This window comes from Puma concolor, chromosome C2 (genome assembly GCF_028749965.1).
Source record: "Puma concolor isolate L17-30 chromosome C2, mPumCon1.1.hap2, whole genome shotgun sequence".
Taxonomy (NCBI): Eukaryota; Metazoa; Chordata; class Mammalia; order Carnivora; family Felidae; genus Puma; species Puma concolor.
In genome coordinates, this window is record NC_141675.1 from 107,161,460 (window position 1) to 107,187,347 (window position 25,888).

Here is a 25,888-nt window from a genome sequence, read left to right on the forward strand (position 1 = left end):
AAAGCCAATGGATGAAGTACCTTCTTTCCTCCACAGAGCACTCTGTAAGCTTAAATACTTCCTATCCTAATATGTTTCCCCCACCCTTTGGAACATCAGAAGAGATAAATTATCAATATGCAGAAAAAGTTAAACAGTAGATGAATAATTCAATTCAGTTTCAGTAAAAATCCATCATTATTATGAAAATTCAATACATGATAACTATTTTAAAATGAACCATCTCTGGCCCCTGAAACAGATGTGGCCACCAGAGAGAATAGAAATGAATTTCAGATGAAGCCCTCTTGCAATAACTATTTAAATATCCGCTATCTCCTCCATTATGTATGTACTTTTACTTTGCCCCAAGAATTCAGAGTAAATCAGAGAAACGGAAAATGTAAACTCTGTTTTCTATAGCTTTTTATGAACAGAATAGCTTGGTGAGCAGAGAGTTCATTGTTACACAGCTATATTCTAAAGACAAAGTATGCTCTGTACTTTCTCTTCCTACTATCTTCCCACGCCCCAGTTTTGTCCATTGTGTTCATAGTATTAATGAACACATAGTTCAAAGTATTAATACTAACAACAAAAATACTGCTTTAGTAAGTATTATCCTTTACAGACACCTTGTTGTGTACCCAAAGCCTTTGCTAAAGTCATTTTTCTACAGTTATCAGAAGGGCGGGGTTTTGTTCATAGTAGTAGTGAAATTGTGACAGACCCTAGGTATTTGAATATGCCTATCAAAATTTTAATGAAATTATAGAACATTTAATAATTCTCCTTCTTTGTGGGCTCTAGTTTACCTTAAGGAAAGTTTAAATTACAGAAATAAAAATATGTTAAACATCATTAACAAATAATAAAGTCATTGGGACTATTACATGTGTATTTGTGTGTATACACACACACACACACACACACACACACACACACACACACACACACACACACATATATAGGCCTTACTACATTTTCAAAAACTTGACAAGGTATTATTGAACTTGTCCAAAATGATATGTTAACTTCACAGATGTGTTTAGGAAATCAACAATTTTTGTAGTGCTTGTATTTCTTTATTTCTTTTTTTTTTTAAAGATTATCTTTTTACTTATTTTATTTCTTTGCAAAAATAGTTCAGTAAGAATATCTGGATAGGGGCGCCTGGGTGGCTCAGTTGGTTAAGTGTCTGACTCTTGATTTTGGCTCAGGTCATGATCTCAGTCATGAGATCCCGCCCTGGGTCCGGCATTGCACTGGACATGGTGCCTAAGATTCTGTCACCCTCTGTGCCACCTCCCTGTGTGCTCACAGGTGTGTGTGCACCATCTCTCTCTCTTTCAAAAAAAAAAAATCTAAAAAGAATATTTGAATAATATTTCTTACACTTTTTCCAGAAAAGGAAATCACATTTATTTTCAAACTTTAGCATATGAGCAGGGTTGCTAGTTCCTATCACCTCTCCAAATTACTTTTAAATGGAAAGTAATCTTCCTTATGATTTTTGTTCTTTGATCTCTGTGTTAGGTCCTGTGATAATGGTCATTGTATATTGAATGGAACACATGGTACATCTTCAGAGATGAAGAAACCAAACATCCCTGAATTAGGCATATATTTAAAGGGTATGTATAAAACCTATTCTCTTTGTGTTCTTCATCTTAATGGTCAGAATTTAAAGGCAAAATTCCATGCCATTGTTGTACTGAAAATACATTAAGATTTTGTGTTATCCTCTAGGAGATGTTTTTGATTCAGCCTCTGATCCAGTGCCATTACCACCTGCCAGGCCTCCAACTCGGGACAATCCAAAGCATGGTTCTTCACTCAACAGGACGCCCTCTGATTATGATCTTCTCATCCCTCCATTAGGTTGAAACCTTTAAAAATTTTTCAAATAAGCCACCCTGCCTCTTCTTTCAGTTAATATCTGAATTATTAGAATTCAGAGTTCAGTGTAACACAGACTTACAAGGTTATGAGTTGGTCTGAATTAGAATGGATTCTCTGGATAGTGGTGGCTCTTAAATTCATGTAACCATTATTCCACTTATATGATTGAAGCAATGGTGTACGTAGCTGGCCATCAATCTCCGTGTTATCAAGCTGTCTTCTCATGTACTAAATGCAATCTTAAAAACCTATCAGAGCATCATTCCTTCCCCTGAGGCCTTGTGTTCCACTAGACTTGAAATGTTCATCTGAGATTTTCTTTAAGTACAATTCTTTAATGAATGTGTACTTACTTTTTCTTTCAGGATACAATGACCCCATTCACTTAGCTAATTACATTTTGGAAACTTACATATTTTATTCTGGAGAACTGAGAAATAGATTTTGTCATAGAATCATTGCAACTGCACATCCAAGGAATCTCAATTTTTCTGGTTCAAATTTTAATATGAAGTACACTAGTTTGTGTGTGTGTGTACATGTGTGAAGGTACATGTGTGTATATATGTTAAACTTGGCTGGTGCTGGTATCTGTGTTGATTTCATTAATTCTAAGTTGGAAGCTTCTCCCCCTATTTTTAGAGGAAGACAGTTAGAATCTCCACGCACCTTAAGGCTTCACAAGTCATCGTAACATAGCGTATGATGAAGGTCCATTTATAGGCTTATGTGAATTAATTATTAGGCTCCCAGAAATGTGAAATGACTCTTGAGTTTTTCCACAAACCCCATCAACCAGTGTTTCTAGTTATGTAACAGCAGTGTCTTTTGCTCCTGTTCATTCTGTGGTTCAGTGCTTCATTCTCAACTACATGAATTACAAGCACCTGCTAACTTCTTTTCCTCCAGTTTTTTTCTCCCTCCCACTTCTTCCTATATGCTGGTTTTTGACCTGCTACCCAAGTCTTGATGATCTAAATCAAGCATCGTCCAATATAACTTTATGTAGTGATGAATGTATATATTCACATGTGTGACTGTGGATGGAACTGAATTTTAATTTAAGCTAAATAGCCATGTGTGGATGCTGACTACCACATCGGACAGTGCAGATCAGTGTTCCGCCTGTCTTTACAACTCAACCTTCCTCTAGCTCTTCATGTGCATTTCATGCTTTATTTATACTATTTATTTTATACTATTCAGTCTGTCAAGAAGATACCATCCTAGCATTTGATGAATAAGTGATTTTGAGGCTCTGATATCCCCGGCCTTCCTGTTCTTGGTAACACCTTGCTAAATGCCACTTTCTACATTTCCCTTCCCTCTTAAACGTGTAGCTTTCTCTGTGGGACCTGTGATACTTTCACCTGTGAATCATACCTCTTTGTGAATTTTTCTTAGATCTCCTTGTGGACTCTAAGCTCCTTGGATCAGGTCCTTGTGATTTTGATCTTCATAGTTACCCACGTGCCTAGCATGGGACCTGACATTTAGGGGCTGAAAAAGGATTTGAATGAATAAGATGATGAATGTAGCAAATAGCTGAAGGCTGGGCTGACAGCAAAGCTCTCTCCCTCCACCCTCATACCTTCAAATATTTTAAGTTAGACAAATATCTATGATCATTAGAGAATGTGTTTTGAATATTTTTTGCAAGGCAAGTTAGATGAATGGTAAAACCATTTTTCTTTAAAATGTAACTTTGGCTTAAGTCGATAAATTTAAATACATGCATTTTTATTACTGGAACATGTACGTGTTTGTTTATATCCTGTTTGATTCACAAAGTATTTGAGATTACTTACAAAAATACATACTTTGCAATTTTATTGTTTTAAAGAATCAAGATATGGGAAAATGTGAGTAGAATAGTAAGATGTGGCAGGGGAAAAATAGGTAGGCATAAAAGCATTCTGCAATATTCTGTAGTTACTAAAGCTGGGAAATATGCAGATATAAGTAGTTTGGGGACCACAGAACATAGTTCTATATTTAGCTGTTCCTTTTTAGAAATATCTGATAAGTAGACAAATATATTCCTGTACTGTATGTTCATTTTCTATATTTTAACAATGAAATATGTGGAACATTAGTTTAAATGAATTAAAATTCAGAACAAACTTTAAAAGATTATTCTGGGGGCGCCTGGGTGGCTCAGTCGGTTAAGCGTCCGACTTCAGCTCAGGTCACGATCTCACGGTCCGTGAGTTCGAGCCCCGCGTCGGGCTCTGGGCTGATGATGGCCCAGAGCCTGGAGCCTGCTTCCGATTCTGTGTCTCCCTCTCTCTCTGACCCTCCCCCGTTCATGCTCTGTCTCTGTCTCAAAAATAAATAAACGTTAAAAAAAAATTAAAAAAAAAAAAAAAAGATTATTCTGTTCTGTAACATTAAAATTTTTGTGCATAGTGTGATTTTCTAATAAGAGGCTGTGAACTCTTATTGTTACATAAAAAATTCTGGTTTTGATGGTATGACCTATAATAATTTTTAGTTCTAACTTCCCGTGTCTTACTATTATAAAGGTTATAAGTAGATAATCAGCTTTTTCATAACCCGCAGTACTGCTTTTTTAACAGAAAGGCCTGGGTGATAGGAAAAGTTTACACCTGTACATGTGTGTTTGTGTGCCTGTGTTTCTCTCCAAACACTCCCAGAAAATAATTAGCTTTCATTATCAAAGTTGGTAAACTGCTAGATAAACCCTGCCGGTGAAGTTCTTTAGGAGCAGCAAGAGAAAATCAATCATTGCTTTGGCCTGATGCTGTGTTTTCATTAATGAGGTTTTGCTGTTGATATTCACCTTTCTTTAAATGCAGGTGAAGATGCTTTTGATGCCCTCCCCCCATCCCTGCCACCTCCCCCACCGCCTGCAAGGCACAGCCTCATCGAACACTCAAAACCTCCTGGCTCCAATAGCCGACCATCCTCAGGACAGGACCTTTTCCTTCTTCCTTCAGGTGAGAGGAAAAAGCCAAAGAAAACTTTTCACTTAAAACAAGAATATTTCTAAGATCATACCGTCAAATAAGCATCAGTAATTTATTGGTTTCTAGCTCCCTAGCAGAACATTCTGGGTAGAGAAAATGAGAAATTGCTTAGGTTTCCTTGTCAGTTGGTTGATTTTAATGCAAAGGATTCCACAAATGACAAAAGTGATAAGAATCATAGATTCTATGGAGCTCCTCCAATCCACATAACACCCTAATGTCACACAAGGCTTCCCTGAGAACCAAAAGGGCTCCGTGATTAACCTATTAGTGATGACGACAGAATTTAGACTGTCCCGATTCTGTGTACCGTATGTTTTTCTAATAAGTTTTAATTTTACTAGCTATGGCTATAATTTTATTCAAAAAGATAATATTTTGGTAAATTGCATTATTACAGCATTAGTAGAGAAGTTTTTCTGAAATATCTACATTTTATTGTTACCATCGTTATTTTTAATGTCTCAATGTATCTACTTAAATTATTGTTTTTCCAGGAAAAATTAATACACAGATTTTTTTTAAACCTTTCAAATGAGGAGTAAAAATAAAAATAAGGAGACTTAATAAGCCATCTGCTCCATTAGCCAGAACTGTCAGGAAAAAATAATCAGTTACAGTGAATCTGCTGATATTAACTGTTCCAGTCTGTCATATTGGTGAGATTGATCTGTGTTCGGAAACATTTATCTCAATTTACTTTGGATACATTTGTATATTAGATAAATCATTAAAAGATTTTAATAAGCGGAGTGCCTGGGAGACTTAGCTGGTTAACTGTCCGACTTTTGATTTTGGCTCAGGTCATGATCTCACAGTTTGTGAGCTTGAGCCCAGTGTCAGGCTCTGTGCTGACAGCACTGAGCCTGCTTGAGATTCTCTCTCTCTCTCTCTCTCTCTCCCTCTCTCTCTTCCTCTCTGTTTTTCTCTCAAAATAAATAAGCAAACTTTAAAATCACTTTTTAATAAGTGCTCAATTTGTGCTTTGGCCTCCTCTGTGCCTCAGTGAAAACTTGTGAATCTTAACTATTATCTCACTTTCAGCACTCATGTTTCTTCTAGGGTTTTCTTTTCCACTTAATTTGATAACCTAGAAAGTTTGAGGTCATTTATGGATAAGACCTACAAATTACACACCTGTAACTTAGAATAGGTAGCTTCAGCTCCTAAAAGTAGTTTAAGAAATAATTTTGAGTTCACTTTTTCATCAGTAAATACTGATTGAATTGTCTTCTGTGTCACCTGCTGTGTTGGATGCCTCCCTGATCTCCTGGAGTGAATTCACTGGGTTCTGCTAATCAGAGGGTGAAAACTCATATGCCTTCGAATCAAAGCAGAAAGCATAGATAACTATGAGACTCCTGTTCATTCTTATAAACACTGATAACATTTGCTATCTTTTTCTCTCCTTCAAATCTTTGTTTTACACGTGGACTCGAACATAAAAAAAAAAAATTACTCTAAATCTTAACCTTTCCCAAGGCTAATTTCTGGATAGTCTCTGGTCAGATTCCTGCAGTGTATCTATTACCTTTTATATATGTGATTTAGGCCCCATTAAGTAAAAGCCAATGTAGTGCCTTCTTTTAAAATTAAGTCAAGCCTTCCAGGAGTTGGAAGAGAACATTTTACACAAATACAGACGTCTACCTGTTTTTAATCAAAAGAGTTAGTTGTAAAATGTTTGAGTTCTTTATCATAATTTAATTTTTCATGGTGCTTCATATAAAAAACTTCACAAAAATGCTCTCATTATTAAAAAATTACAGAATGAAAATGCCCCTTTTATTCAGTAAAACAAAACTTACGTAAGCGGTTTTATTTCCTATAGAGTTTTGCTTGTTTTTGATTTTGCTTGGCTGCCAGGCATCTTGGCAGTACTCAGCCTTAACCTGTGGTGTGAGGTTAGCATGGGGCCAGGGCGGGGTTGTTGGAACCTGGGACTGTCATTCTTGACCTTCTTTTATACATGGAGGTATTCTAATTCCACTCTCAATAATGTTGGCATCCCTTGATCATAAATACTTCCAAGAAAAAAACTTTTTTTTCCCTCTTCTAGCCTTTCATATCATTCACATGACAAATTTCTAGTCTGTTGCCAAATACTTTCTGAGATCCATTGAGACAACTGTTTTTATTCAATTTTATTTATTTTTCATCAAAGCATAATTAACATACAATGTCATATTAGTTTCAGGTGTACAACATATCAATTCAGTGATTCTATGCACTAGTCAGTACTCCCCACAATAAGTGTAGTCACTGTCTGTCACCATCTAGTGTAATATCAGTATTATTGACTACATTCCCTATGCTGTACTTTTAATTTCTATGATTTTATAACTGGAAGTTTGTACCCTCTTAAGCCACATGTGTTAGCTCTCCTCTTTTTCAAAAGAAATACTGTAATTTTTCTTACATAACAATAGGACATGTAGGTTTCTTTTCACTCATAAATAAGTATTTGAGTATCATTTTACAAATTATTTAACACACTGTATATCTAAAGTATAAGACTTTTGACCTTTCTTCACTCTTCTTTCATTGAATTTCGTGAAATACTCTGTAAATGATAAATGAAAGTTTGACTCAATAATTCTAGAACCATAAAAGGTAAACAGAGGTGATTGTTACATTAAACAGACTGTATGAGCATTGCACTGCCATTGTTTTCATATTGTTCAGTCTTTACAATTTTAGTCCAGTGTAACCTTTACTGGCATGATTGAGATTTGGTTTCCTTGATGAAATCATTATCCCTAATTAAAGACAAAGGATAGATGTCTTAAAAAAAAAAGATTGGATTTCCTCATGATGTTGTATTAAATACCTAATCAAACCTCCGTCTCTGTTCCCAGTATTCAGTGCCCTGCACACCAGAGTCAGGTTCACCTTTCCAGCCTTATAACAGCAGTTTTCAAACTGCAAGGTCCTGCGTTTCTGCAAAGGAGCCTCAGGATTCCTGCAGGAGCTGGAGGGGAAGCAAAGCAGGGCACAGCTCTGATGCTTCTTTTATCTGTTTTCTGTCTTCAGCCTTCATGCAAGATTTCTTTTGGCAAATAGTAATGCCCACTGCTGTGCATGAGCATCCATTCTGGACGGGCTATAGTCCTATCTTCACAAAACCTCAAGAATCCTCAAAAAAAGCCTTACACTTTGTTAGCATATATGTGCTTTTGTTCCATTCACAGAGGCACTTCTTTTGTGCTGGTGCCTTGAAAGAGGCACCCATCCTTCCACTTTGTGCCAGGGCCGGTGCTCCTGGAACAAAGCCCAGGCTGTCTTGAACTCTGCTCATTCCCATAACTGCATGTCTTTGTTCAGTGCACAAAATACACAACACATCTGGCAGCCCTTATTGAACCTTCCTTTCACTATTTTTCTAACCTGGATCTCTTTTGAAGTCCTTCTCTAATCTTAAAGTCACAATTCAACTCTAAAAGCCAGCAAATTTGACTTTATTACAATCAAATGAAAGTTTTCCATTTGGATCCAGAAATGCAATTTCACAAGTAAAATAGAATATTTGGATTGTTAGCAAGAGTTATTGAAGGGAATTTAGGCAGTTTTGTTAACTATGACCTTTATGAAACACTATCATGATGTGGCTACCAAGGGAGCTCGTGACATTTGAGGGTTTCACTCACAGAGATCAGATCGGAGGGGTGAGGTGAGGTCCTCCCCAGTGCTCGGCTGGCATGGGACCACTGTGGTGACATGTTGAAGGACTGATGGGCTAGAACAGTGGTTGGTTCTCAAATTATAGTCTTCAGACTGGCACCATCAGTGTCACCAGGGGAATTGTTTAAACCATTTTTTTTTTTTTTTGGGGGGCGCCTGGGTGGCGCAGTCGGTTAAGCGTCCGACTTCAGCCAGGTCACGATCTCGCGGTCCGTGAGTTCGAGCCCCGCGTCGGGCTCTGGGCTGATGGCTCAGAGCCTGGAGCCTGTTTCCGATTCTGTGTCTCCCTCTCTCTCTGCCCCTCCCCCGTTCATGCTCTGTCTCTCTCTGTCCCAAAAATAAATAAACGTTGAAAAAAAAAAATTTTAAACCATTTTTTTTTTAAGTTTGTTTATTTTTGAGAGAGAGACAACACGAGTGGGGGTTGGGGAGGGCAGAAAGAGAAGGAGACACAGAATCCAAAGCAGACTCCAGGCTCTGAACTGTCAGCACAGCTGACTAACTGAACTCATGAACCACGAGATCTTGACCTGAGCTGAAGTCAAGCTTAACCCACTGAGCCACTGAGCCAGGTCCCCTGCCAGAGGGACTTGTTTAAAAATTAAAATTCTTGGGCTCCACAGAAGACTTACTAAATCAGAAACTCTGGGGTAGAAACTCTGCACCCAGCAATCTGTGTTTCCATAAGCCTTCTAGGGGACTATGAGGCATGTTCAATTTTGAAAAATACTGAGCTGGGGTATTCCTGGGGGAAGAGAGCCAGGATGCTGAAGGGAATTTACACCTGATTGCAAAAAACTATAGCAGATTAAAAGAACTGCAACATTTAATGAGAGAGACAACCTTGGAGATATATATAGATATATATAGATATACATATATATAAATATATATGTATATCTATATCTATATATCTATATCTCTATATCTCTATCTCTATATATCTATATCTATATCTATATCTATATCTATATCTATATCTATATCTATATATCTATATATAAAGAGTTGTATCTAGTTACAATATTTGGGAAAGAAGGGTTAGATAGCCTCAGTGTCTCCTTCCAAGGCAGACCAGAGAAGAATAATTAAGAATGAAATTTCATCGTAATTTCCTAAATTCTTAAGGAATTCTTAAAAAATTTTTAAAGAATTATTGTATCTCAGAGGGGTAGTGAGTTCTCTAATACTGGAGGATTTAATCACAGTGTGGATTTTGTAAATGTGAGTAAAAGAGTGAGGGCCACAGAGAGAGAGGAATTTTATTTCACCTACATAGCTCTTCAAACCCTTCTAGCTATTAGATCCTGCATTGATGTTCTTTTAAAATTTGGGGGATAACTGGTAAATACTGCAGATGGTCCTTGGACAGCCCCAGAGGAAATATGCCACTGTTTTAACTGTCCAGTTTTATTTGCCTCTTTTTCTACACTTGAGTAAAAATTTGGAAGTATTTCAGATAACAAAAACAAGAATTACGAAAAACATTCCATGACGCCTCTTCCTTGAGATAACCATTCGATAGGTTTCCTTCTTACACAGCATAATTTTGGTCGATGCAAATTTTCCCACTTCTTTTACAGTGAGCAAACCTTTCCTCCCTGTCTTTCCTTAGATTTTTATAATCTTTAAATGAAGTATTAAATTTTCAATTTAGCATTACCATACTGTAAATCACAGGCAATAGCACTTTGCTTTTTAGAATAGATTAATCCCATCATGTTTATTCACTTATTTCTCAAACTTTTATTACTATATAAATGGTACATCGGCTATGGTATTTTCAATTTGTACGTTTTAATTCTAAGTGTGGATACAAAATTTTACTTCAGTTTTTGAAGAATTTATTTTTGAAAACCTTATTGCTTTTCAAATTTTCTTTTTATCAGGAGACAGTTGATAATTATTATACTCTCCGTAGTAATTGTGTTGTCTATCTTTTCCCAATGAAGCATGGATACTTTCAACTTTACAAATTGCTATAGAAGCCCAGTGTGCCCTATACCTGCCCAGTAGCAAACTTAGCATGAAGGAAGACGTATGGTAGTGATTCAGAATTGAACTAAGTATTTTTGCTGTTTATGACCATATTTTTAGTGTACCTAGTGACTTTTTAAGTGAAATAGTTTCATGGAGCATTATCATACAGCTGTATATTTTAGTCTACTTATGACCTGTAGTATATCCAGAATCTAATGTTTAGTCTTAAATGCATGATTAGTAACAGCATATCTGACAAACCTATAAATTACCCTAAAGAAATTTTTAAAAAGTATGTGTATTGTAAAAGGCATTCTTTCCTCTGACCTAATGTTATATCAGTGATGTTTAAAATGCACAATAACTGAAAGTAAATTTTATGAATATTTAAATCTAAATCGTGAGGAAATTTCTAAACTTATGCAGAAATCACCATACTTGGTTGCATTGGTTACTCTTCCAAATCAAATGATTAACATTTGTTGCATGGAATTTGATTTATCTTCTCATTGCTTCCTAAAATATTTCAGCAAAGTTAATGAGGCTGAACCATTGACTCTTCAAATACTGAAAGTGCTAAATCTAACACAAATTTTAATCTCGAATTTAATGAAAGCAAGTTTAGTAGCCTTACTTAGGTCAAAAAGCCTCCAGCAAAGCCAGGAATAATTACTGTACTCAAGAGAGGAAAATAATAATCAAAGACTTCAACTCTTGCCTTACATTATCTAGTCAAAAACTAGTATAAATATGTGTTCATTTTCTTCTTATAAATAATCCTTACATATTCTTAATGACAAACTTGAAGGGATGTTCAAACAATGAAATATAATCGGATCCTTAATATCTACAATTTTTACTTATGGTAGCATTTCAGATTTAACTGATTTTGAATTTGTGAAAAATATTAATCTATTTGGGTTTGTTTTTGGTAGTTAAAAGCAAATACTTTTGAAGTTTAGGCTATTTGCCAAGCAGCGTGCTTGGTACTGTGTGTTAGAGGACATAATTCAAACATGATGAGTAACGTAAGACCCCTGCCCTCAAAAGAACTTAGAGTACCTCTGGAGATACTGACAGACATAAAAGAAAGTAATATGAGAGAAGAAAACAGAGGAACCAGAGATAGAAGTGGTATGGCTAAGTAAATTATCAGTGAATCAGAAATGGCAGAGGTAATGTGGACCTACTCAGAACTGAAACCAGTTCTATGGATTTAAATCCATAAACTACTAATTTTAAATCAGTTAGGTTTATGATCCTAACAATTTACCATAGTACCACTGACAAAATTTATTTTTCTGCCTTCAGTTCCAGTTAATAAACATCAGAAGTAGCAAAATAATTTTTTATTTGTGTACAATTCACAATTTGCACTGTTTCAGATACCCCCTCTCTGACTGCCAAGGTGGTTGAAAATGTCACTTTTTAGTGTATGTGCAAACCTTAATGTTAATAGCACAATTTTTAGTAATTGAATTTACTGTTTAGTGAGCCAGTTAAAAATGACTTTTAGGGGCACCTGGGTGGCTCACATGGTTAGGCTCAGGTCATGATCTCACAGTTGGTGAGTTCAAGCCCTGAAGTGTGCGGACAGCACAGAGCCTGCTTCAGATCCTCTGTCCCATCTCTCCCTGCCCCTCCCCCACCCTGTCTCTTTCTCTCTCTCTGTCTCAAAAATAAGACTTTTAGCATAGGATGCCCAATATAGTAGTATTTTAAAAGACACTTTATATGTACAAGAAATTTATGTACATGAGTTTATTTAATCCTCACAAATCCCAAATGTCAGGTCCATTTTAAAGATTAACTGATTTGGGGCGCCTGGGTGGCGCAGTCGGTTGAGCGTCCGACTTCAGCCAGGTCACGATCTCGCGGTCCGTGAGTTCGAGCCCCGCGTCAGGCTCTGGGCTGATGGCTCGGAGCCTGGAGCCTGTTTCCGATTCTGTGTCTCCCTCTCTCTGCCCCTCCCCCGTTCATGCTCTGTCTCTCTCTGTCCCAAAAAACTAAATAAACGTTGAAAAAAAAAAAAAAAAAGATTAACTGATTTGATAATGACACTTATAGGCAAAAGTCAAAAAAAATTTTTTACAACAGCTTCTGTTCATTGTGTAGGACAGAATGGGACAGAAAATAATAATTTGAAGCAGCTTTTATCACCAAGAATTTTATAATTAAGATCTGAAAATTTTAAATATAAAATTAGTATTTTGTATTATCTAGGAATAAATAGGAGGAGCATATTTGAGCAAGTGATGAATAAATTAGACATAGGCAAGTGGATTAGAAAATGGTTAATACCAGTCATGAAATTATTTTACTAATTTATTTCCAAAACCTTTGATCTTTATAGAGAATTTCTAGGATTTTTTTCCTTCAGCCACTTGGTAGAGATAATCATTTTAATTTGAAAATTATCTTTACTTTTAAGATCCCTTTCTTGATCCAGCAAGTGGCCAAGTTCCTTTGCCTCCTGCTAGGAGATTACCAGGCGAAAATGTCAAAGCCAACAGAGCATCACAGGACTATGATCCGCTTCCTTCATCTTCAGGTGAGTTAGCGAACAATAGTAATAATGCTTCCTTGCATTTATACAGTGCTTGCTGGTTTTCAGAGCACTTTTTTATTCGTTACAGAATTTAATGAGCACTCCCAGCAAAGTATTTTTGTCACTTTACAGTGTGCTTATAAAACTTGTATTACAAGTGGAATCCCTACGAAACTGCCCCACAAATAAGAAAAAAAAAGAAAAAAAGAAGCAGCTTTCATATTAACCTTATCACTCAGTAAAGCACATATTCTGATTCAGAGTCTGTTCCTTCTCTAACCTTTGTTTTGCCATACCAGAGATGAGAAATGGGAAAAATCTCTTCGTGCATTAACACGCTGCATTCTCTTATTTCTCTATTAAAGGGAGAATTCTCTTTAGAATTAATATTAGCACCAAACTATTAATTTTCCAAACTTACTTAAGGGTGATACTGCAGTGCTCCCCTGTCAGCTATTACGTAGAATGAGGGAAGAATGTGCCGTCTCAGTAAATACCAGTCATACTCCTAACCATTAATAATGAAATGCCGCTGCTTTGCTTCTTTGGGAGGCCTTCCTCCAATAGCATATCTAAAATGGTTCCCCATACCTTACGCAGTCCCTTTCTGCACTCTTCTTGTGCTTTATTTTTCTTCATAGCATCTGTCACCGCCTGAAATTCCATTCGTTTGCTTGAATTCTTATTTGTCCATCTTCTTTGCTAGAATATTAATGCTTTGAAGATAGGACTATGGTTTGCTTCACTGCTGTATCCGCATACGTTCACAAGAGTGCCTAGCACGTGGCTCTTGGATAGGTGGATGGCCGAGTAGAGGAGTGGCTGATGTATGGGTTATGCTGAACACACATTTTTCTTTATTGAAGGACGGTTGACACAATGTTACATTAGTTTCAGGTATGCAACATAGTGATCTGAAAAATCTATACCTTATGGTATGCTCACCACAAGTGTAGCTACCATCTCTCACCATTCAGTGCCATTACTATCTCATTGACTGTATTCCCTGTATCGTACCTGTTATCCTCATGACTTATTCATTTAATAACTGGAAGCCTGTATCTCCAATTCACCTTTACTGATCTTGCCCATCCTCCCCCATACTCCTCCCCTTTGGCAACCATCAGTTTGTTCTCTGTGGGTCTGTTTCTGCGCGCGCACACACACACACAATATTTATCCATTCATCTATCAGTAGACACTTAGGTTCCTTCCGTATCTGGGCTATCATTAATAATGCTGCTGCAAAAAACATAGGGGTACATGTATCTTTTCAAATTAGTGTTGTTTTCTTTGGGCAAATACTAGTAGTCGAATTACTGGATCATATGGTATTTCCATTTTAATTCTTTGAGGAACTTCCAGACTGTTGTCTGCACCAATTTACATTCCCCCCAACAGCGCTGGAGGGTTCCTTTTTTGGACACCTTCGCCAACACTTGTTATTTTTTCTCATTTTGATTCTAGCCATTCTGACTGGTGTGAGGTGATCTCATTGTGGTTTGATTTGCATTTCCCTGATAGTGATGTTCAACATTTTTTCATGTGTCTGTTGGCCATCTGTATGTATTCTTTGGAAAAATGTATTCAGGTCCTCTGCCCATTTTTTTATTATTTTGGGGGAGGAGTGTTGAGTTTGAGAAGTTCTTTATATAGTTGGAATGTTAACCCCTAATCAGATGTATCATTTGCAAATATCTTCTCCCACTCAGTATGTTAGATGGTTTCCTTCATTGTGCAAAAACTTTTTATTTTGGTGTAGTCCCAATTGTTTATTTGAGAAGACCTATCTAGAAAAATGTTGCTAAGGCTGATGTCAAAGAAATTTCTGTCTGTGTGTTTTCTTCTAGGAGTTTTAAGGTTTCAAGACTCACTTTTAATCCATTTTGGTTTTGTGTCTGGTGTAAGAAAGTGGTTCAGTTTCATTCTTTTGCATGTAGCTGTCCAGTTTTCCCAGTACCATTTGTTAAAGAGACAGTCTTTTTCTCATTGTATATTCTTACCTTTGTTGTAGATTAATTGACCATATAATCATGGGCTTATTTCTGGGCTCTCAATTCTGTTCCACTGACCTATGTGTCTATTTTTGTGCCAGTACAATACTTTTTTGATTACTGCAGCTTTGTAGTATATCTTGAAATCTGGGATTAAGATACCTCCTGTTAGGTTTTTCTTTTTCAAGATTGCTTTGGCTATTTGGGGTCTTTTGTGGTTCCATACAAATTTTAGTACCATTTCTGTGAAAAGTTCTGTGAGTTGTGAAAAATGCTGTTGGTATTTTGATAGAGACTGCATTGAATCTGTAGATTGCTTTCAGTACTATGACATTTTAATTCTACCAATCCATGAACATGAAATACTTTTCCATTTGCTTGTGTCATCTTCAGTTTCTTTCACCAATGTCTTAACAGTTTTCAAAGTACAGGTCTTTCACTTCCTTGGTTAAGTTTATTCCTAGGTATTGTGTTCTTTTTGGTGCAATTGTAAATGAGATTTTTTTTCATTCGTATCTCTGCTACTTCATCATTAGTGTATAGAAATGTAACTGATTTCTGTGTATTAATTTTGTGTCCTGCAGTTTTACTGAATTCATTTATTCTAGCAGATTTTAGTGGCGTCTAGGGTTGTCTATAAATCGTATCATGTTGTCTGCAAATAGTGACAGCTTTACTTCTTCCTTACCAATTTGGATGCCTTTTCTTTTTTTTTTCTCTGATTGCTGTGGCTAAGACTTCCAGTACTATGTTGAGTAAAAGTGGCAAGAGTGGACATCTTTGTCTTCCTGCTGATTTTAGAAGGAAAGTGCAGTTTTTCCCATTGAGTATGATGTTAGCTGTGTGTTTTTCATATATGGCTCTTATTATGTTGAGGTCTCTTTCCTCTAACCCCACTTAGTTGAGAGTTTTTATCATGAGCAGCCAGATGTTGAATCTTGTCCAATGCTTTTTCTGTATCTATTAAGATAAGATTTTTATCCTGTTTTGTTGATCTGGTATATTCATGTTGATTTACAAATATTGAAGCATCCCTGCATCCCTAGGATAAATTCCACTTGATCATGGTGAATGGTCCTTCTAATGTATTTTTGAATGTGGTTTAGTCATATTTTAAGGACTTTTGCATCTATGTTCATCAAGGATATTTGTGTGTGTGTGTGGTGTCCTTGTCTTGGTGGTTTTGCTATCAAGCTAATTATGGCCTTTCAGAATATATTTGGAAGCTTCTATTTTTTTTTTTTAATAGGTTGAGGAGAATAGGTATTAAATATTTGGTAGAATTCACCTATGAATCCTCATTTTTTAACTCATTTCTGGACTACTATTGTGAGGTTTTGGTTACCAATTCAATTTCATTACTAGTAATTGGTCTGTTTAGAGTTTCTATTTCATCCTGATTTAGTTTCAGAAGATTTGATGTTTCTAGGAATTTATCCACTTCTACTTTGTTCATTTTATTGGCGTAGAATTTTTTATAGCAGTAGTTTCTTATAATCCTTGGTATTACTGTGGTTTCAGTTGTTATTTCTATTTTGTTTCTAATTTTGTGTTTTTATTTTTGATGATCCAGCTAAAGGTTTATCAATTTTGTCTGTTTTTTTTTTTTTTTTTCATCAAAGAACCATCTCTTGGTTTCATTGATCTTTTGCAATTTTTTTTTCTTTTTTGTCTCTATTTCATTTGTTTCTGCTCTGGTGTTTATTATTTCTTCCCTCTACTGACCTTGGGTTCTGTTTGTTCTTCTTTTTCTAGTTCCTTTAAATGGAAGGCTAGATTGTTTATTTGAGACTTCTCTTGTTTCTCGAGGTAGATCTGGATCACTATAAATTTCCCTTTAGAACTGATTTCTCAGTATCTTAAAATTTTTTATACTGTTGTTTTCATTTTCATGTTTTCATGTATTATTAAATTATTTCCTCTTTGATTTGTTGACCCACTGGGTGTTTAGTAGTGTATTGTTTAGCCTCCACATGTTTGAATTTTTTTCCTTTTTTTTTCCCTTGTGATTGATTTCTAGTTTCATAACATGTGGTTGGAAAAGATGTAGCATATGATTTCATTCTTATTAAATCTGAGATTTGCTCTGTGGCCTAACATGTGATCTATTCTGGAGAATATTCCATGTGCACTAGAAAAGAATGTGTCTTGATGTTTTTGCATGGAATGTTCTGCATATATCTGAAGTCCATCTGGTCTAATGTGTCAAAGACATTGTCAATGTTCAAAGACATTGTTTCCTTATTGATTTTCTGCCTGGATAATCTATCCATTGAAGTAAGTGGAGTGTTAATGTCCCCAATCATAGTGCTGTCAGTAGTACTCTCTTCATGTCTGTTAATACTTGCTTTATATATTTAGGTGCTTCAATGTTCAAGGCATAGATATTTAAAACCATTAAATTCTCTTGTTGGAGTGAACCATTTATCATTATGTAATGCCCTTCTTTGTCTCGTGTTACAGTCATTGTTTTAAAGTCTATTTTGTCTACCCTAGCTTTTTTTTTTTTTTCCATCTCCATTCACATGGAATTTTTTTTTTCACCTTTTCACTTTCAGGCTGTATGTGTCTTTAGATCTGAAGCAAGTCTCATGTAGACACCATACAGATGGGTCTTGTTTTTTATCCATTTGGCTGTCCTGTGTCCTTTGATTGGAGCATTTAGACCATTTACATTAAAGTAGTTATTGATAGGTATGTACTTTTTGCCATTTCATTAATTTTTGGTTGTTTTTATGTTCCTTTCTTCTTTCTTTACTTGTGATTGATGACTTTCTGTAGTGTTATGCTTAGCTATTTTTTATGTACCTATTACAGGTTTTGGGTGTGTGGTTACCATAAGGTTCATATATAAATATCCTAAGTATATAGCAGTCTATAGTAAGTTGATGGTCACTTAAGTTTGAACCTATGCTCAAAGAACATTCTCACTCCCCCCTCCACATTTTATGTATATGTTTTCATAGTTTATATCTTTGTATTCACAATTTTCTTCTAATTATGACCTTTTCTTTTCCTCTCAAAGGAGTTCCTTTGACATTTTTTTTTTTTTTTAAACTGGTTTAGTGCCAACGAACTTCAACTTTTGTGTCTGGGAAACTCTATCCTTTAATTCTGAATGACAGCCTTTCTGGGTATTCTTGGTTGTAGGTTTTTCCTTTCAGTACTTTGGATGTACTCTGCCATTCCCATCTGGCCTGCAAAGTTTCTGCTGAGAGATCAGCCTTGTGCAATTTCCCTGGTATATATTTGCTTCTCTCTTGCTGCGTTTAAAATTCTCTTTATCTTTAATCTTAACATTGTAATGAATATGTGTCATAGTGTGGACCTCATGGGTTCAACTTGTTTTGAACTGTATGCTTCCTGAATTCTTCCAGATTCTCCTGTTTTCTTCCCCAAGTTAGAGATGTTTTCAATGTTTGCTTGATGTTGTCCAAGAGATCCTTTAACCTAGCCTTCTTTTTTGAATTCTTTTTTTCTTTTTGCTGCTCATCTTGGGTGCTTTCCATTATCCTGTCTTACAGAACCATTTTTCTGCATCTGCTAAAATACTGTTAATTTCCTCTAGTGTATTTTTCATTTATTCTGTTCTTCAGCTCTGACTGGTTCTTTGTATTGTTTATCTCTTTGTTGAAGTTGAGTTCTACTCTTCTCTGCAGTCCAGTGCTCATTTTTATGTTCATTAAACTCTTAAGCAATATGCCTAATAATCTGTGTTAATTTAATTATTTTTCTGAGGTTTTGTCTATAATTTGGAGCATGTTTCTCTGTCTTGTCATTTTGGGTGATTTTGGTGTCTATGAATTAGGTGGAACGGCAACTTCTAAACATGATGAAACAGTCTCGTGTATGGTCCTCTTTTGTATAGACTGTGTGCCTGTTGCATTTGGCTGGAGGTCCCTAAGTTGAAGTGTGCCCGGGCTGGCATGGTCCCAGGGATCTCCAAGCAGAGAACGCCCTGGCAGGACAGCTGAAGTGGGTGTAAGCCAGGGTGTCACAGGATGCTCAGTGCGGAGTTGCCCTGGAGGGGTGACTGGAGCCAACGTCGGCTGTAGGGGCCCAGGGCACTCGGAGCCAGTACAGGCGTGAGCCAGGAGGTCCCAGAGCACTCTGCACCCCGGGGTGCCCAAGCAAACTGTCTGAAGCTGAAGCGGTGTAGGAAGTGTTCCAGGGTTCTTTGTACCTTTGCCACCTCAGTGCAACAGCTGGAACCGTATTGAGTGCTGACCAGGGTGCACCACGTTGGAGCTGCCTTGTGGGATTCTAGGGCTGGTATGGACTGGGGGCCGAGGGCTCAGTGAGGTGGTAGTCCAGTTAAGGTGCCTGGACCCTGCTTCCCATCCTCTCTATCAAGGTGGAGGGGGAAATATACTGTGCATTCACCAGCCTCTCCAACCTGGAGTTTCAGCAGCTTTCCCATTGTTGGGCAGGGTTCTAGGGCTAGTCCCTTTATATTCTAGTTGCTCTTTTAAACCACAGCTTTTTTTCTATGCCCTAAGGCAGACAAATCTGGGTTCCCTTCATTACCAAATCTCCATGTCTCTTGCTGTTTTGCTCTGGGGAAGCTTCTTTCGTTGCACAGAAGCTGTTCAGTTGGCCCTCAGTTCTTCAAGAGGAATTGCTTTATAAATAGGTGCAGAGTTGGTGTGTCCCCACGGAGAAGGTGAGATAAGGGTCTTCTTATGTCACCATTTTGGACCAGAATTGAACACACGCATTTTTTGACCAATGTAAACAATATTTTTGTCTTATAATTGTAAACATCATAAGTTTTTCCTATGTAGATTTTTGTCCTTTTTCAAGATTTTTTTTAAACTCACAGCTCAGTTCACAGAAGATTTGTTAATAGTGACAGCCATACATTCCGTAACCTCGGAATAAAGATAATTAATGAGTTGCTTTAAGAATTATTAACACAGTAGTTCTTGTCTACTTGATGATATGCATGGGAGAAGTAGAAGTCCCCCTATGGTTTTATATGTTTTAACATTTTAAGATATCTCAGAAAAGTATAGAAAATTCTATTAACCTTTTCAAATTTTGGTCCACGCCGTCTTGCCTATTAACTTCTAGTCCTTCCAAGATTTCAGATATATCCATGGGTGGCCATTGAAACAATAGTCAAAAGGGCTGGATTTCCAGACAGATGAAAAAAATGTGTAATTCAAGGAGTGACATTATCTGACAGCCTCTATATATGAGAAGGAAACAAATCCCTTAAGGAATAACATTAAAATATAACCTTGAGGAAAGTACCATGACTGATTTAAAATAACATATTCACTGCCACCAACTCTGGATTAAAAGAAACATATATTCAAGTTTTTTGAAAGTTGTGGCCAAAATGCTGTATTTACACAGCTTCTTTACAGTTTTGCTTCATAATATGTGGGTGTTGTATAGCCCAGAGGAACATCATTCACATACGGTTTCAGATGGTAGGAATTCTGATTAGCATTACACTAGAAATTTCAAGGAGGAACTTTGAGTCACAACCTTGTGAAAATATACCCAAATAGGGATTTACCAGAAGCCTCAACTGGCTTTTACCTGAGTGATAAAATTGTCTTGATTATTGCTCTGAAGGCCTCAGCTAGCTGTAACATCAAACATTTCAACCTTCTCCCTGAACTCTGTTTACAAACACAGTCAAACCACAGAAAAATAAGATTTCTTTTTTTCCATCAAGATAATTTGCTGTCATGCAGCTCACAGGACTAACAGGCTGTCCACTAGTGTATTTCACAGCAGCAAAGGGGCTGGCTTTGTCTTTTGGATTAGGTCTCTCCATTGAAAACTGGAGACTAGGTGCTGTGTTCCTTTAGGATTCTAATAGCCCTTATTTTGCATGACATGTTTTCATTAAGGCCTTTTTAAGGTGACCTTTAAGGATTCTTGTATAATTGCTGCATCCTACAAATTCAGTTTCTCTTGTCTTTTATGTTGTTCTAAGTATCCACTTTATGTGAAAAATATTTTTTAAAAATTTAAAAATATTTGGGGTCAAATATTTTTCTGTGTGCTGACAGCTCAGAGCCTGGAGCCTGCTTCAGATTCTATGTCTCTGTCTTGCACTCTGTGTCTCTTTCAAAAATAAACATTAAAAAAAATTTTATAATTTTAAAAATACTTTTTCATTGCTTACAAATATTTCCTTATCTTCTTGTCTAAAAAGACTGGGTACATGTATGTCTACATATACCAACAGTCTTCCAAATATTTTATTGCTTCCCAAAAATATATTAGATGTGACAGTTGATTTTTAATGATATGAATGTCATAATAGTTCATCAGAAATAAGTGGATTTCCAAAAAAGAAAAGTGGATTTCACCAGACTGTTAAAATTCGCATATATACCTGTATGTGAGGCAGACATTTTTTTTTTAATAATCTTATTTTTTAACATGGGTATATTAGTCACATAGGTCCATAACTATACTGGCAATGTGTGCATTTTTATAAATTTTCCAGTTTCCTCTTCTCTTGTTGTAAGATATAATGTGCTATGGTTTGAATGCCATTCTTTAAAAATCTAGGGAATCCAAGTTATAGTAGAGTAACAACGTCATAATGGTATGTTTGTGCTCACGCTGCTGAAATGTGGCATTTGCTCTGGGGAAGCTTTGTCATTTTCTCAACATTTAGAAGGCAGTTGAAGATACTACTAAAAAATTAGAATTTCAGCACATGACTTATGTTAAATGTGTTTGGTAAAAGCTCTCATTACCAAATACACTGACAAAATAAAGGAAGTCTCATCAGAAGAGGAATTAATTCCAATACTACTATTTTTTTTTAACTAGGTTATAGGAAAGTCATAGAATATTGAGTGAATTTTATATTAAGACCAAATATTCTATAATTATCTCTATTAAGATCTCAGTTGAAAAGCATGGCTTCACTTCACTCAAGGGTTAGAACTGTGGAGTTATTAGTGATAAGATGTTTAAAGATAAATTATATGTATAAGATTTTGTTTGGTGTTTCAACAAAGGAAAACGTAGTGTTAAGGTTTTACCACAATTCAACTGCCTCAAACGTCTTTCCTTACAGTTTTAGTTCTCAAAGCACAATATCTGGAATCTTTTTTCTTAAAAATTTAATAATGTAATTCTCCTATAACAGTTTTTTGGATGTATTAAAAAATTACATAACTTTAGCCTTAACTATCATAATTAGCTACCACTATGTATGTGAAGATTTTTTTATTTGTAATTTAGTGAAAGCTGTATTAAAACCTGTGCTTATAAAATCAGAGTATCTCTATGGATAGCAATTGAAGCTTATGATATAAATAAGTTCCAGAGTTAGTTGATCTATCTTAAAGAATAACGAAGTCATAATGATGATGTGTTTAAAATCAGTTAAATTTGTATTTTTCTTTTAATTCTCAGATATCGTTAGTTTCATTAATTCTCAGATATCGTTAGTTGAGAAAATCAGTAGTCTAAGTCTTGGTGTCTGTAATCAAATAGCCATGAAGTAGTAATTAACAGAGATTATGTCTCAGATTGTACATAATAATCATTTCTAAAAGCCAGTTACTGTGGGCCAAATGTTAAGCTGAGTATTTTAAATATATATATAGATTATGTATAGAGAGATAATATATATAACATGTAATTATATAGTTATAAATAATATATATATATATATATATGTATGTATTTTATATCATTTGTTGATACACTTTCTCTGAACAGCACAGAGACTGTGGCTTTAACCAAAAGTGGACAATCAGGAAGTTGCTTCAAAGTCTGTTTTATCTTAAAAACTTATGCAAATTTTACATTTTCCTCCTTGGTAAATCTGTATTCATTTTGCTATTTAAAAAAACACTGACTTTCTCACTTCCTCAAGTAAAACTGGTGCTTCAAAAAGATGTACTGTTTAGAACCCACGCTCCAAGTATTCTTGCACTCACTTTGATATCATTGCCATTGCTCATAGTTCAAAACGATGATGAGCATGGGCAGCGGCACCAGAATACACAAGGATGGCATTTATTCAGGTACAGAAATTCCCATAGAGTTGGAAAAATTCATAGTAATTCCAGCGGACTCCAAAATTATAGTAACATTTCGGGAACATTTCGGGAATTTCATCTTCTGTTTCACTGCTGCTTTCTATTACCTATACATTCTAAAGGGAATAAGGACCCGTTGTCTCTTTTAGACATTGTAAAAAAATAACAAGTGGGAAAGTGAAGGCTGTCTGTAGTAGAAAGAAGGATTGGTTTTAAGTAATTTGCTCTAATGATGAGTGTGAAAATGCCTCCCCACTTTTTTTTTTTAATAGTTTCCACTCTTAGTTCAGGTTATAACAGATCTTCCTTAAAAGCTTTCTGTATAAAAATAGGCACTCACAACAAATCCCCTGCTTTTTTCCCCCCTCTTCCACACTTCTTTGACATTGCTATTAATTTAGAGTAATTACTGTTCCATAGCATTTAAGTATAGCAGTTATCATAGAGAGTGAATTCATTGTCCTTTCTTTTTAATGCTCAGTATATGTGCTGAAGAGGCCATTACATTAATTAATTTGCATACTACCTGACTGAGAAGGGATAAATAATACCTCTAAAAATGAGATAGGAAAGTAGATTTAGAAAGTGAGAATTGTACAAGTAAATTACTTAGCTCAAGGTCACTCAAAATCTTAGTTGTGAGAATGAGATGCATCTGACCAATCCCATCTCTATGTAGTGTTCCTCATCTACATCAAGTAAAGTCTCTGTTGTAGCTGTCAATTACCTGGTACAGAGTTATTCTATCCAATTAAAACAGTCGAACAAAAATTAAGCTATGCCAAATTGAATAAATATTCATTAATAAATGGAAATATATATATAACAAGTGGCCAAAAGTTGAGAGTCCATTTTACTTCTATTTGTAGGCTCCAATACATGATAAAATTAAAATTCCAAGCATTTGTAAGATTTTGAAGAGATGCCAGCATTGTTTTGAGGAACATTGCCCTAACATTGCAATGAGGACTAGGTTTAAATGAGCTGGGATATGTGAGTTTTGAATTTCAAGGGAAAATATCTATTGGGAAAATAAATCTTTGCTTTAAGGAAGTCTTTTTTTTTTTAACTGTGTTTAAAATCTGTCCTGATTCCTTTTAGAGGTCATTTGAATCACTTTCCCTGGTTGATATTTTGTGTGTAAAATGAAAAAATACCAGTTTCAGGATCAGAGATACCTTCACTACCCTAGGGTTGACTTAATCATTGTGTGTGTGTGTGTGTGTGTGTGTGTTTCCTTGTTAACTTAGATTTCTTGAATTATGTTTACTAATTTTTTTCAAGTAAAGAAGAGTCATCTGCAAATTACATTGCCAGTATTAATTATAGCAGCCTTATATAACAGATGGGTTTCCTGGGGGTTTTTCCTGGTAAAAGGTACCATTTTTTTTAGTGTTATCTACTAGGATCAAAAATACATACCTTTAGGGTGAGAAGATGGTAGCATCATTGATCCTGAGCTCACCTCTTCTCATTGAAACGCTAAGCCTGCAACCACACATAGAGCAACTGTCTCTGAGGATGACCAGAAGACTAGCAAAAAGTTCTTCCAGAGCTACAAAAAGAAAAAGCCACATTGACAAGGGTAGAAGGGGCAGAGAGGAAATGTGGCTGCGAGCCAAACCCCTGGAATGGCAGCCCATAAGCAGGAGGGATATCATGGGGACAGAGGTCCTCGCTGGAACAGGCAGTTCAAGCCCCACACTGGGTACCCCCCCACCGACCCTAGGCATCTGCATCAGGAATATGAGACCCCATAATATCTTTGAAAATCAGTGGGGATTAACTCCAGGAGAACCAGAGGGCCATAGGAAATTCAGACTCCACTCTACTCTTAAAGGGCCCACACATAAACTCACTCCAGGAGTTAGCACTGAAGCAGCGCTTTAAAAAGGACTGGTGCCATTAGTGTTAATTTATTATCATAGAACATGCGCAGGAGGGACAGAGATCTGTAAAAACTTTTTCCAGGTGTGGAAGTGTTGGCAGGCACCATCTTTCTTGCCCTCCTTTAGCCTAGCTAGCCCAATGCTGGTGGTCACCGGTTCAGACAGCCTCCATCTACTTTCCTAGCACTGCTCATCCCACCCTGGCATTCCCCTGTGGACCCACCCTGCCACTTCCTACAGATGTCCCTCCAAAGTGGTTCCTGCCCTGACACACCTGGAGGGCAGCCATGGTCAGGACCAGCATGCTGCCCCCCGAAGCAACTCCTGCCTTGGGGTGGGGAGAGGCCAGCCCCACCCGCATATAACCCACACATGGAATACCCCTGGAGTACCTGGTTCTGATGACTGGAGAAGACTGTACTTCTGGGCCCTATAGGAGACCTTCTACACAAGACCACTACCTTCAAGATCAGGAGACAGTGCTGATCTACCTAATATGTAGAAACAGAGTCAGACAAAATGAGGAGACAGAGGAATAATTTCCAAATGAAAGAACAAGGCAAAACCTCAGGGGGAAAAAAAAAAAGAAAAACTAATTGAAACAGATAAACAGTCTACCTGATAAAGAGTTCAAATAAATGGTCTTAAAGATGCTCCTGGACTTGGGAGAAGAGCGAATGATCTCAGAATTTCAACAAAGAAAATATAAAAAAGAACCAGTCAGTGCTGAAGAATATACTAACTGAATTGAAAAACACACTAGAGGGAATCAACAGCAGCTTAGAGGATGCAGAAGAATGAATTAGTGATCTACAAGGCCAAACAGTAGAAGTTATCCAAGCTGAACAGAAAAAAAGAAAAAATAATTTTAAAAAATGAGGATAGGTTAAGGGACCTC

At 36.4% G+C, this 25,888-nt stretch overlaps 1 protein-coding gene across 7 annotated transcripts in view; it reads left to right on the top strand.

The window, feature by feature from the left end:
* CBLB (Cbl proto-oncogene B) overlaps nucleotides 1–25,888 on the top strand; it is a 214,958-nt gene that overhangs the window by 182,013 nt on the left and 7,057 nt on the right. For 4 of the 7 annotated variants that reach the window (XM_086675534.1, XM_086675533.1, XM_086675538.1 and 1 more), the window contains 4 exons: nucleotides 1,516–1,613; nucleotides 1,729–1,860; nucleotides 4,701–4,841; nucleotides 12,964–13,083. In XM_086675534.1, the coding sequence (XP_086531660.1) occupies nucleotides 1,516–1,613; nucleotides 1,729–1,860; nucleotides 4,701–4,841; nucleotides 12,964–13,083 (491 nt within the window). The remainder of the gene's footprint in view (nucleotides 1–1,515; nucleotides 1,614–1,728; nucleotides 1,861–4,700; nucleotides 4,842–12,963; nucleotides 13,084–25,888) is intronic. The other 3 variants (XM_025914169.2, XM_025914167.2, XM_086675536.1) reach the window with 2 other exon arrangements.